The sequence below is a fragment of the Pseudopipra pipra genome, chromosome 9 (genome assembly GCF_036250125.1).
Source record: "Pseudopipra pipra isolate bDixPip1 chromosome 9, bDixPip1.hap1, whole genome shotgun sequence".
Lineage (NCBI taxonomy): Eukaryota > Metazoa > Chordata > Aves > Passeriformes > Pipridae > Pseudopipra > Pseudopipra pipra.
The window spans coordinates 3,654,676-3,667,284 of record NC_087557.1 but is presented as its reverse complement, the minus strand read 5'-3'; the positions used below and the strand labels follow the sequence as shown (position 1 = coordinate 3,667,284).

The following is a 12,609-nucleotide window of genomic DNA, read 5'->3' as shown; positions in this document are numbered from 1 at the left end:
TTTTGGTGTTTCCCAGTCAATATGTACAAAGTTTATCTGGTTACTTACAAAAAAAAAAATTCCCAAATCTTTAATTAATTTTTTTGATTGTCTTTGGTTTTAACTCTCTTACCAGGATGTCACATGGCATGGCCCTCTGGCTCCAGTGTGAGCCACCCTCTGCTCCCCATCCCCAGGGAGGTGGTGTGTGAACATACATACACACACATACACACTTTTCCCTACATTTAAAGTGGATTAATTACAAAAACTGATCAGCCTTGGACCAGTTTGTAGCATAACCAGCAGAAGACCTTCTGCAAAAGTGTTCTCGCACCTGGTGGCACAGCAAAAGCTGCCTGGGTGGCAGCCTTGAATTGTGGGGGGCATTGGAGGTGAGTGTCCCCCTCCAACCAAAAACCCAAAGGACATCTTCCACTGGGCTGGGACAGCTCTGGGTGAGTCCATAGCTTGGGGCAGAGGAAAAGCATGTGGGACTGAAGGTGCTGGGAGCAGCCAAACCACCTCCCTGGCCCCCTTTTGGTTGAATCAAGGAGACAAAAGAGATGGAGGATGAGAAGATTATTTATTTTTCATAGATTTTTATAAAAAATAATTATCAAATACAAAAAAAATAAAAATAGCAGCAGCCTCCGTTGTGAATAAAACCCTAAAGGGGACAAAAACCGCTCAGTGTTGCTATAGAAGAACAATATTTCAGTACATAGAAGCTGTCCGGTCATGAGAAGCACAAATGTCTACCAGCCAAGCCAGTGCCTCCAGTCCCACCCTCCCCAGCTCCCCTGTCCATGGGTCACAGTCCCTTCCCTGCACACACAGGTGAGCAGGGACAAGACCAGGATTTTTGTGCCAAAAGGGTAATAATTTGTCATCTAAACACATAACGCTGCCGCCAGGCAGGGAAGGGTTTGGCATGGCAAGATGCTGGGACTTGAAATTCTCTGTCTGTGTGTGTTACCCTCATACCACGTCCCCACCATCCCCACTGTGGGGGGCTGCTGGGACCCCCACTCCATCTCTGTTAGGACCCCTGGATCTCCCCTTCCCTGCACTGGTGGAGCGGTGCAGGTTGCCCAAGCTGCACCCCCTGGGGATGTTGGGCCAACTTTTATTTAAATTTCCTTGGCTTATCTGAGGGGTTTCTTTTATTGAAAAGTGGATTATCTGACAAAATATTGCCCAATTGGCAGCGCATTTTGGGTGAAAACCCTGGGGTCACTCGTTTATGATGGGAACAGAAATGTCAGTGTGTCCCTGCTGCAAAAAGAGATGGGACCCACTGTCCCCCACCTCTCCTCCAGTCTCTGCTTAGACCAGAGATCAGGAACACATGTGATCAGGAAAGGGCTTGGAGAAGGACAGGTAATCCCCTGTCTGGACGCTGTGGGATGTCCAGGCACCTCTGCCCCTACTCCTGTCTTCCAGTAAAGCACAACTGTAGGAAACGCCTGACAAAAAAAGGATGGGGGAGATCTAGCAGAAGCCAAACGATGCCCTGAAAATCCCCAGTCTCTCCACACCGTGTCACCCTCTCTCCACCACTCCTTCACCAGACAAACCCTGGCTTGGAGCCTGTCTCCAACAGCACAGGCTATGCAGGGAGAAGGCAGCAGGGCAGCCCGGAGTCCCTTGGTCCCAGCCTGCAGCTGAACCTGAGGGACACCACAGTCTGTGCTCCTACTCTGTGGTCCCTTCTCTGCTCTCTTCTCCTCTTTCTATCCCTTTTCTCTGCCTCTTTACAGCACAAAACCATCAGGGATAATCCCAGCAGGAGCCAGCCACCTTCCCTATTGCTGCCTCTATGGGGCTGGGTCCCGGCTGCCAAGCTGAGCTTCTGGGAATCGATTATGGGGGCAAAGTTTCTTGATGGGCTTCTTTGGGGCTTGAAGTGAATCTGAAGATTTTTCTCTTGTTGCCTACAAGAGCAAGAGTCTCATTACAATCAGTGACTGTATGTCCAGTGTGATGGGCTTGGACACAGAGGTAATAATGATACTACTAGGAAGATCTCAGTGGGAAAAGATGATGCTCAGAGTCTGCTGACAGGTTTTTTGGGTCTTGTCTCTCCTTGCATGACAGGATCTGATCTCCTCTGAGAACTGCTGACAACACTGTTGAAATTCAGATGTGGGGAAAGAGAAGGACCACCTCATCATCCTTCATTTGAGCACCACAACGCTACTCTGGGTTGCCCACTACAACCCTTGTTTAGTTGGGTGCACAGTGGCCGGGGCAGCGAGGCAGAGGACTGTGGTGAGTCTGCTCCTACTGACCATGCAGTGACCCCATGGACACATAACCTTTCCCAGAGGGCTTTGAAATAATGTCTGGTGGATGCCTGTGGTGCCCTTGGAGTCCATTGTGCTCGCTGGGGTGATTCAATGGCACAGCAGTGTTTTTCTCAACCCCAGAATCCTGATCCAGGGCTCTAAGCAGAGCAAGGCAAAGCATTGGCAAATCCCAAGGGCAAAACTTGGTGCCTGCAAGATGCCCAAACCACCTTCAGGTGGGAGCCTTCATGCCTGGGGAGCTCTCTCCTGGCATGGCCTGGGTGTTTGGCTTCTCTCCGTGTCCTCCTTCCAGCTCCCCCTCAGCAAGGAAGGGGAAATTGCCTGCTCCTCCCGCCCTGACCTGCGCTTTTCCCAATGGTTTGTACTTCACAGCAGCATGGGTGTGTGACAAAGGATATCCTTTCTCAGCTTCATCAAGAGCAAAGAAAATATAATATATATTTATATATATATTATATATATGTATATAGATATAATTAAGTTTAAATATTTGCAGAGAGATCACAACTACCTTCACCTTGCTAAAAGAAGCCTGTACAGCAGAGGGGGGCGAATAGTGACAAAATCCAGAGCAAAGACAGACAGCCAGGTGCTGGACCAGGACAAACACCCATGGCAGCACCTGGGCTCTCGGCGTGGACCCCAGCTCAGCGTGTGGCTGAAGCGGCACCGGACCCCTGGCTGAGCCCCTCGAGGGGGTTCGGGAGGGAGCAGCTTTGGCTTTGGGGAGGGGACCGCTCTGCCCTCCTTGGCTCCTCGGTGGCCTCGATCCTTCCCCTCGTGCGCAGCCGCCACATCCCTGCCTGGCTCTTCCATGGCCTCCTGCCCCCTCACATCCCGCCGCTCCCCAGCGGCCCCCGGTGCTGCCCCTTCGCTCCTCCGGCGCTCGCCTGACCGAGAGAGGCCCTTCCTGGTGCTGCTACTGGTTCTCCTCGGCCGCCGGGTCACGGCACGTGCACTCGTCCTGGTCGCAGTCAGCAGCAAACGGGATCACCTGGGGGGGCCAAAGGGAGAGCTCAGCCTCTGCCCTGAGATACCCATCTCCTGGTGCCCCTATGCCCCTGCAGGCCCTCTCCACCCCAGTACGGCCAATAGCAATGGATGTGTGGACAGACAGACACTTTGGGCTGTGCCCCGTTGTTGGCATTGCGGAAACTGCCAGGCTCCAGGCTCACTGAGAAAGGGGCACAACCTGCCCCCAGCTCAGTTTTATTCGTAGCCTTTTCCTTTTTGTTAGCTTGTGTTTCATAGAATCATAGGATATGTGGAGTTGGAAAGAACCCATCAGGATCATCAAATCCAACTCCTGACCCTGCACAGGACACCCCGGCAATCCCACTCTGTGCCTGAGAGGGTTGTGCAAATACTTCTTGAAGTCTGTCAGGGTTGGTGCTGTGACCCCTTCCCTGGGGAGCCTGTTCCAGTGCTCAACCACCTTCTGAGTGAAAAACCTTTTCCTGATGTCTAACCTAACCCCCCCCTGACTCAGGTTCATGCCATTTCCTCTAGTCCTGTCACTGGTCACTGGTGTTCAAAATTTGCAGCCAAGGGTCAGCTTGAATCTTGTGCCTTAAATGTGAGACCCTGGGAAGAAGTCTCCCCTGGTGGATATAAGACATTTGGACTAAGGCAGGCAGTGGTAAAGCACCTCTAGATTTAAGTTTTACTTTGGCGCCTGTTAGAAAGCCCCCTCTGTCCATGTCTGAACCCATGGACCTGTCTTTCAAGCTACTCCTGGCTCTTCCTGGCTCAGCAAAGCATGAAAGGACCATAACCTTGCCTTCTGCAGCTCTTGGAGGAACTCAACCAGGCTCCCAGCTGCAAAGCTGAGCTCTACACTACCCAATACAGTAGCCAAGGTAGGTGCATATAGTCCTTGTGCATTGTGGATTAAGAAAAGCCAGGCAGGATGGAGTCTCTGTGAGCAGGAACAGCCTTCAGTGGGGCAGGCAGTGTGTTTATGCAGGGCTACCCACCAGCTGTGCTGCTTTGAGACACCCCATGCAGGTCGGGAGGCTCATTACATGTTGCTTTCTCTGCAACAACTGTATGTGGCAAAGCAAGACTATGTCACCTTAGCTGGTGGCAGCAGAGAGAGGAAGGAGGGCACCCACCAGGCATCTGACTCCTGGTTGCCAGTTGCCTGGTCATGGGCTATGGGAGCTGAGAAAACAGTTTCCTCCAGAGGTTTTATACACACCAGGCTCAGAGCCAAATATGGAAACACATTTGATTTTTCACAGCCTGGATCAGTCATGAGATGGGTGTTTTTTTGGTTTTTTTTTTGATGATTACACTCTGTATTCCTGCATCTGCCTTAACAGAGATGTGCTGGAGGCTTGTTGAGCGGAAGATCTGGGACCTGTGGGGGATGCAAGCTGGGTCTGGGTCTCCTGAGAGCCATGGGACCAAATCCCCCCACCTTCCACAGTGAACCCATCCTTTATTTTGGCCATGTCTTGCTCCAAGATGTCATGATATCGTTGTGGGGATTTCACTCATCACTTGGGTGTAAAGCCTTTTCTTTCCTATCAAAAGGATCTTCCCAGGATTTTATTTTTCCTTTTCTCTGTGTGTGTATGTGTGATGAAAGGAAAAATGATTCAAGCTCCACAACAAAGATGAGAAGATCCAAATTCACATATTTTTGCAGTGAGAAATTATCTCATGCCCTATGATTTGTTTTGCTGTTGGATATGATTAGGAAGGATGGGCTGTGAATGCTGGATAGCGAGTTAGGTGGGAGGGAAGGTTGTGATGGGAGACAAAGAAGGGTCTGTACAACCCCAACGCCAAGTTGCTCCCTCTACACTATTCCTCCCTCCTTCCTTCCCCAGAAGAGGGAGGGAAACATAGCCCACAGCAGAGGCCAGTGGACCATACCAAAAATCCCCTGAGACAGCTTAGTTGCATGACAAGGTGACTTCAGACTCACCATGTCTAGCACTATGTCCTATGGAAGTCATTTCTTTGGGACTCATTTCCCGAAACGAGAGGGAATCCCGTGAACCTCAGTGGGAGCTGGGCTGAGGTTTCAATCACGCTGGCCCAAGTCCAAACCCCACTCTTAATCAGTGGGATGATGTCTATCAGCTTCAGCTGGCTTTGGTTTAAAATCATGGGTTTGTTCTCCGTTCATGGGAGAATTGCACTGCAGGCTCGGTTCCACAGCCAGTAAAGCTAAAGAGCAGAGCTAGCAGTCACTCCTCAATCCCAAATCTTGGCCAATGCCACAGAGGGTGCTCTCTTACCTTCCTGGAGGACAGTGTGGAGGCGCAGCAGTCCCCACCGTCATACTGGCAGTATGCCCGGTTGTTGATGGTGTCACACCAGCCGTCTGCTTGGAAGGGCTAGGCAGGGAAATGAGGATTTGTGAAAGGGTTAGTCAAAAGCAGAAGGCTTCCCCCAAAAGTAGAGAACCCAGGTCCTCAGCAAGACCCCTTCCACAGTACACAACCCCCTCTTCAAAGCCAAAGGGCACCAGTTGTCCTGGCTGCTGTGGATGGAGCAGTGGGTGTTCCGAGGTCAGCAGCTGGAGGATCAGAGAATTGTGTCAGAAATGTTAAATGGCACAAGCAGCCATTCAGAAACCCATTTTACTTGTTCTTTAGTTGCATGAGTCATCTGATGAGAAAAGAGAAAGAAGCATCTGGGGCTGAGAAGCAGCCAACGATGGCTGAGGAGCAACACTGTGCCATGGGTGCAACAGCGACGTGCACGGGAATGAACTGTTCACTTGCAGTGAACTGTCAGGAACGGCCAGCAGCTGAGCTTTATTTGTCACAGATGCACACCAGCACTGCCAAGCAACAGCTGAACTAGGTAGCTGAATGGAGGAGCCATTCAGTAACTGGGTGATTAGCAATGAAATGTTTCTTCTGCTTCAGGCTCTGGGATTGGTAGCTCCTGGCCCAGCAACCTCCTTCAGGAGGACTGCTGTCATCAGAGCCATAGAATCACAGGATGGTTTGGGTTGGAAGGGACCTTAAAGACCATCTCGTTCCAACCACCCTGCCATGGGCAGGGACACCTTCCACTAGACCAGGTTTCTCCAAGCCCCATCCACCCCGGACTTAAACACTTCCAAGGATGGGGCAGCCACAGCTTCTCTGGGCAACCTGTACCAGGGCCTCACCACCCTCACAGCCAAGAATTTCTTCCTAATTTCTAGTCTAAACCTGCCCTCTACCGGTTTAAAGCCATTGCTCCTTGTCCTATCACTCTATGCCCTTGCCAGAAGTCCCTCTCCAGCTCTCTTGGAGCCCCTTTAGGTACTGGAAGGTGCTTTAAGGTCTCCCCAGAGTCTTCTCTTCTCCAGGCTGAAGAGAACTCTTGGTGGAAATCTTGGTACTCCATTGTTCATGGGGTACAATGGGCTGACCCATTTCATTGGATCCGGTGGCCTTAAACAACAACAAGCTTCAGAAAATACCCAGACTCAGCCTTTGATGATGGACACCCACCTGCAGCACCCCTAAACCGAATGACAGCTGAAAAATGTCACTGCACCGTGATTGCCCTGCATCCACTGTGCCAAAGCCAACTTGTGGGACTGGTGATTATACTAATAATTCACACAAAAAGGCCATGCCAAAAACAGGGAACCGATGTGGCTTTTTGTCCTCATGACTCACAAGGAACAGAAACGGGCTCAATGCAGGCTAGGCTAAACTTTAGGAAGTAGCAGCAGAGATTACAGCAAACCACCAAGCCTGGTCTCCGCTATCAGTACCACAGGCCAAATCCAGGCATCCACAGGGATGCATTTGCCTGGAAGATCTCGGAACAAGGAGGAACACACCTTCCTGCAGCTGGGTGTTGAGGCACAGCCAGATTAGGTAGCTCAGAAACAAGAAGGTGTTTTACTCCCATCATTGCTGTCACACATCATGTCCAGGAGACCAGGGTGCAATTTCATCAAGGCAACAGGGTTAACAACCCTCTTTCACTGAAAAGCAGCAGGTGGGTCTTAAACGATGGTGATCAAAGAAGGTCTCTGAGCCTCCAAGCAGCTTTGAGTACCAGGAGGGCCAGTGCAGGGATGTTGGGGCTGGGGGGTGCAGGGATGCAGTCAGGGGACCAGCCAGGGCCACTGGCAGGGGAGAGCTCTTCTGGGTGTGATTTGCTTTTGCAGCCTTCCACACGGTGGAGTTTTTCCTTGAGCTTTGCTCCATATGTCATGACTCACTGGCAAAACAACCACCCGTCGCTTCGGTAGTTTCCATACAATTATGGGAAGGTTTGCCCATCCTGGCTGCACAGGTCTGAAACGATTTCCAGATCCTGTGTGCAAGGTGGGGGGAGGACAAACACAGGGACAGGATGAGGAAGGAGAGGCTCTCAGTCTCTCTCTACACCTATTAGGGTTGACTGCCCCCTCCTCTCAACCCACCGGAGCCCGTACCCCACCCTAAACAAATACAGGCTCCTATGGCAACACTCGTTGGGGAAACTTAACAACTCATGCTCCAAATTACATTGGAAAAACATATGAGGGGAAAATAGAAAATGACTAATTGGACTTGAGGCTCAAGAGAGCCAGGCACAGGGTTTGGGGACTGCTGTCCCTGCTCCTCGCCTCATGTTTGGAGAACACAGTGACTCCTGTGCCTTTGCCTTGTTGAGAATCTCCAGCTGGTTTTATCTTTGCAAGCAGAGAGAGCAAAGTAAGGTGCTGGTGGGTCACCCTCGAGGGCACAGGAGACATACATCAGTCTCATTTTGGCCTTGCAAAAGTTACTGCCAGGTAGGACATGGGCAATGCAGTGGACTAAGAGCAGGTGATGTGAGAGAGGAAAACCCATACAGACCCTGCGCTTCAGACATGTGGCTCTGCAGAAATCAGCTCCAGGGGTGGGAGAAGGGAGGTTTGCCCAGGCTGGCGACTCACAGGAACACTGGCAGGAAAAAGGAAAACACCGATGCCCAACTGTGCCACACCTGGATGTGATCCAGGGAGACGGATATGCATCATCCAGCACGAGGGGGGGTGGGGAAAGGGCTGGTTGAAATATCTCTTATAAATGGGGAAAAAATGAATAAAGTAATTGCTGCGACCGCTCCACGCCGCGTTAAGTGACGGGACTGCTTGGCCAGGCCGAGTGCCACCAAGGCAGCCGGGCTGCGTCAGCGAATCTCCCGGCTCCCACCATCCATCCTCCTTGTTTGTTCAGACAGGAGCTTCAGCGGGGCAAGTGTTAGCACGTGGAGGTGCAGCCTCTGGCACCGCCGGGCCCGAGCCCTGCACTGCCGGCACAAAAATAGTAACCACGAATCAAGTGCTTGGCAATTTGAATAGGCTAAAAAAACACAGGCTCTCAAAGCCAGGAGCAGGCACGAACGAAAAGAGAAACAATTAAAGGGGAAAAAAATAAAAGAGGGAAAAATATCACAGGCAAAGGAGGGGGGTGAGAAAGGATTGGTTAGATCCCAACGCATCCTGGGCAGAAGCATCTCCAAGGGCTCAGTGGTGCTGTTTCTCTGAAGCCTGCTAGAAGATGCCATGCAGGAAGCAGTGTCTGTGTCCGGTATTTTTCCACAGCCCTTGCAGAGTGCCCGGACTGGCTCCCTCCCAAGGGCTTTCATTCTGCCCAGAGGGGAGTCCCCAGTGCCATTGGCAAGGCAGGCAGGGTCCAGGCACTTTTCTTCAAACTCAATTTATAAGTAGGTTGATTCAGTGTAAAAGAGCATGAAAGGGTGCAACAGGTGAGGGAAAGATGAAGAATAAATCACAGATTCCATCAGTCATACATATTTCAGTGCTGCATCACAGGTGTTAGATTAACACTATTTCCCAGAAATGCAGGTTTTGCTCTGGTTGAGCAGACCTGAAGGCTCAGCACCTTGCTTTTGGCCACTACCCCTTCCAGGTGCTTCAGAGGAAGGTGGAAAAAATAAAAAACAACCAGCATTCACCAGGCCAAATGTGTAACCAAAGAGCTGAAAGACTCTCCTGCTCTGCCACTGAGATGGAAAGTGCTTGTCATTTCTATCTGCCCACAGCCATTGAAATCCCAGATCCCAGTTTCAGGGAATCAAGTCTAGCCTTAAGAAGCAAAATGTTTTCTCCCAGCCTGGTCTTGGGCTTTGTGACTGTGCTGATCCATCCAAGGAGGGTGCACAGTTTGCTTTCATGCAGCTCCTAAGTCAGCTTGGATTCTGCTGTCCTTTCAGTTTTCTCTTTGGGAATTGGCACTTTGGGCATCGAGCTCAGACCCTTTGCATGCTGACACAATTATGTGTGTCCCTGCAGCTGAGGAGGTGCAGGTGTCTTCATCCTCAGCTGTCCCCGTCAAGGCCACCCCAGAGAAACAGGCAAACCACCATTTCACAGGGAAAACAGGCAGGGATCAGCCCTGGAAAAGCTGCTGCTGCCCTCAGACCCATGCCTTGTGCATCAGCTTCACTGCCGTTAATTCCACTCTTGAAATGGATGAGTCATTAGTGGTGGGAAGATCAATTGGAAACCCCAACCCTTTGGTGGCAGGGGTTGTCAGCCCAAACCAGGGCTCACAGAACCATGGGACACGAACCTGAGCTGCCCCAAGGCTGGAGAGGGCTGCAGCTTCGCGGGTCTAAGATGTGCAAGAGAAGCGACATCCCAGGTGCAGGGTGATGCCCGTGGCATGGAGGAGCAGGCAGGGATGAGTGGGGAAAGGAAAGCATGGAGAGGCTGCAGCCTTGACCAGGGAGAGGCAGAGGGCAGCTTCTCCCTGCCGGATGCCTTCCCTTCCTCCCCATCTCAGCCACTAGCCAAGATATTTCAAAAGCTCTGGGAGGTCCCTGGGAGGACTTGAAGAGTGCCCAAAGCCTTGTTAAACGTCTGGTTCACTTAAAGCACCAACACATCCACCACCCCAGCCTGGGTCCCTGGAAATTTCCCCTCTCATCCCTGGCCCAACATCCTTCCAAACCACTGTTCCTCTACAGAAAACTGGGGCTAGTGTCAGTCCCTAAGGCCACCGCTGTGACAGGAGCCAGTTAAAGTGATGCCATTAACACCGTGTCCCCAGGACACATCCCTTTTCTTACACACACTCATGCTGGTGAGGCAGAGAGCCCGGCCATTCTTGGCTCCCCGTGCTTGCCCAGGGAAGTTGACTGGGAATGCAGACTGTGGGAGGAAATGACAATGTTCATTGTTTGGATTAAATATTTTTCTTGGCCCTCTCTCTGTTGTAGTGTGTCTTTTATTTTATTTTTTCTCCCCCCCCCCTTTGACACCCCAAGCACATTCACTTTCCCTCTCTCCTTCCTGAGGCTCTCCAGCATGCAAGGAGGAAATCAGCTCTGAAAAACACAGGGAGGGACAGAGAGGGAAGAGGGCTGGCTTCTGCTCAGAAAGTTTTCTGGGATGCCTCTCTGCCCTGAGCCACCCTGAGCAGTGAGCGAGCTCTACCTGGCCCATTGCAGAGAGGGAGGCAGAGTGAGCGTTGCTCAGAGGAAGAGAATTCTAGAAATTTGGAAGACACACCTGGGACCAAGTGGCCTGAACAAGAGAAAAGAGAAACAAAATCCTACAGACCTAGTGGTTCATTCCCCATTTTTGTGTCTTCCAGTTTCTGTCCCCTGAGCCGTCCCTCCACTCCTTTTGAACCGTGGTAGCTGTCCCTTGGAGGCATGGTTTGTTGGAGACACCATGAACCTGCCCCACCACCTCAGACACAGCCAGAAAGCAAAATGGAGAAATTCCAGTTATTTCTATGCTTGCTGGTGTCCCTGAGCCATTCACCAGCTTAGCATGCAGGTGGCTTTCATCACACCTTGGGTCCCTAGAAACATCTGCTCCAGCTCCAGTATCCTTCCCCCCAAGCCTCACTAAGGAAACAGAGGCTTGTTGCTTGAGGACATACTCCATGTACCTGAAGGAACACTTCAAAGAGGGGCTGATGGGCTGGAAGGCAGCATCCTGCTATTTGGTTTCAGCCCATGTGCCATCACTGGTACTGCTGTGCCCAGCTCCCAACAGTCCTGCTGTGGAGGTCTAGGTGTTCTTCAGGGGTCCCTCATACTCAGGATTCCTGACAACAGCTGGGCCCTGTTTGAATCAGTGTGAGTTGAGGTTGGACAGGACTGATGTCTGAAGAGGGATGGAGAGCAGAAATGAGGCTGCTGCTTGGTCTACAGCCTGAATGCTGCTGTAGATGGCCATACTGGGACAGCAGGTCTTGCCTTCATGGTGTCTGAAAGTGCTTCTGTGTCCCAGGCCAGCATTTGGCTCAGACACATTTCTGCTACAGAATTGAGCATGTGACACTTTGGGCTACTGAATGAGGATGCACTTCTTTATCCCAGTCCTGCTCTGCACCGTGTTCCTCAGGGACCTCCTGTCTCAGCAGACAGCCATGTGGAAAGGGCTTTGCACAGTCCCTGGGGACAAGAGGGAAGAAGGGGATGGAAAGCTGGGGTAGATAAACACCACATCAGAGCACGCCTTTGCTGCAAAAAACCATCCATGTCCATGAGGTATTCTCAGTGAGGTCCCTAGCCTTGTCTTTTTTACACCCTGATCTCAGTGCTAACTGGAGAAAAAAAAACAGAAGCGGGAAAGAACAGGCAGAGGGAAGCAGAAGAAGACGCCATGTGTCAATAGTGCTCCTGGCAAGCATGGTGGCTCCCAGAGACAGTCCCCAGCACTCACCATTCCCAAGGACACTGCTGCACACACAAGAGACCACGAGCACCAGCCTGCCATCCTGCCCTCAGCAGCTCGCCTGCTGCATGGATCAGATCTCCTGCCAAGCCATTTGTGCAAAATATGTTGCAGGATAGAACGGGTTATGGAAAACAAGCCCTGAAAACCACAAGGGCCTCCTGACCCACTTGTATCTGGTTTCTGCCAAGTTCTTGTTACAGATCTTAAACAGAAAGAAAAACAATGTACGAGGGATGAAGGAGCTGAAGGGGAATGAATATTCGTGTTGGAAGAGCAGTTGGCTGGGCTGTGCTTGGGGATGTTTGTTTATTATCAGAAACGACTCATTGATTTTTATTTCAGTGGTTTTCCACTCCCTCGGTATCACCGGCTGTACGACTGTGACTGCTTGGAGAGGGGAAAGCGGGACATGGATGGGGATGGAGGGATGGCACCCGAGCTGGAGAGGACAGTGAAGCAGCTGTAGGCCAGGGTCAGGGCATCCCAAGTGCAGGGCTGCTGGCACAACGTGGCTCAGGGAAGCTGAGGCTGCTCCCATCTCTCTGAGGCTGCACCACCACTGGTGGTGTGCCTGGATGCTGTAGTTCTACCCATGCCAAAAGACCCCCATCTTCTGGGGTCCTGTCCCTGCAGGTAGGGGAAGGATGCCTGTCCCTCGTCCTT

General features: G+C 51.5%; 2 protein-coding genes across 4 annotated transcripts in view; one reads left to right on the top strand and one right to left on the bottom strand.

The window, feature by feature from the left end:
• Positions 1–10,462, top strand: part of ASTN1 (astrotactin 1) — a 67,273-nt gene extending 56,811 nt beyond the window's left edge. Inside the window, exons 23-24 of one of the 2 annotated variants that reach the window (XR_010432610.1) lie at positions 2,080–2,253; positions 2,788–10,462. Coding sequence is in view for 1 of the 2 variants with exons in the window: in XM_064664149.1 (XP_064520219.1) it covers positions 2,080–2,086 (7 nt within the window). In the remaining variant the exon portion in view is untranslated. Of the gene's footprint in view, positions 1–2,079 lie in introns of both variants that reach the window. The other variant, XM_064664149.1, reaches the window with a different exon arrangement.
• PAPPA2 (pappalysin 2) overlaps positions 547–12,609 on the bottom strand; it is a 90,227-nt gene continuing 78,164 nt past the window's right edge. For both annotated transcript variants that reach the window (XM_064664143.1, XM_064664142.1), the window contains exons 21-22: positions 5,543–5,641; positions 547–3,285 (exon numbers count right to left, since the gene is read on the bottom strand). In XM_064664143.1, coding sequence (XP_064520213.1) covers positions 3,211–3,285; positions 5,543–5,641 — 174 coding nt within the window. In that variant the 3' untranslated portion in view covers positions 547–3,210. The remainder of the gene's footprint in view (positions 3,286–5,542; positions 5,642–12,609) is intronic.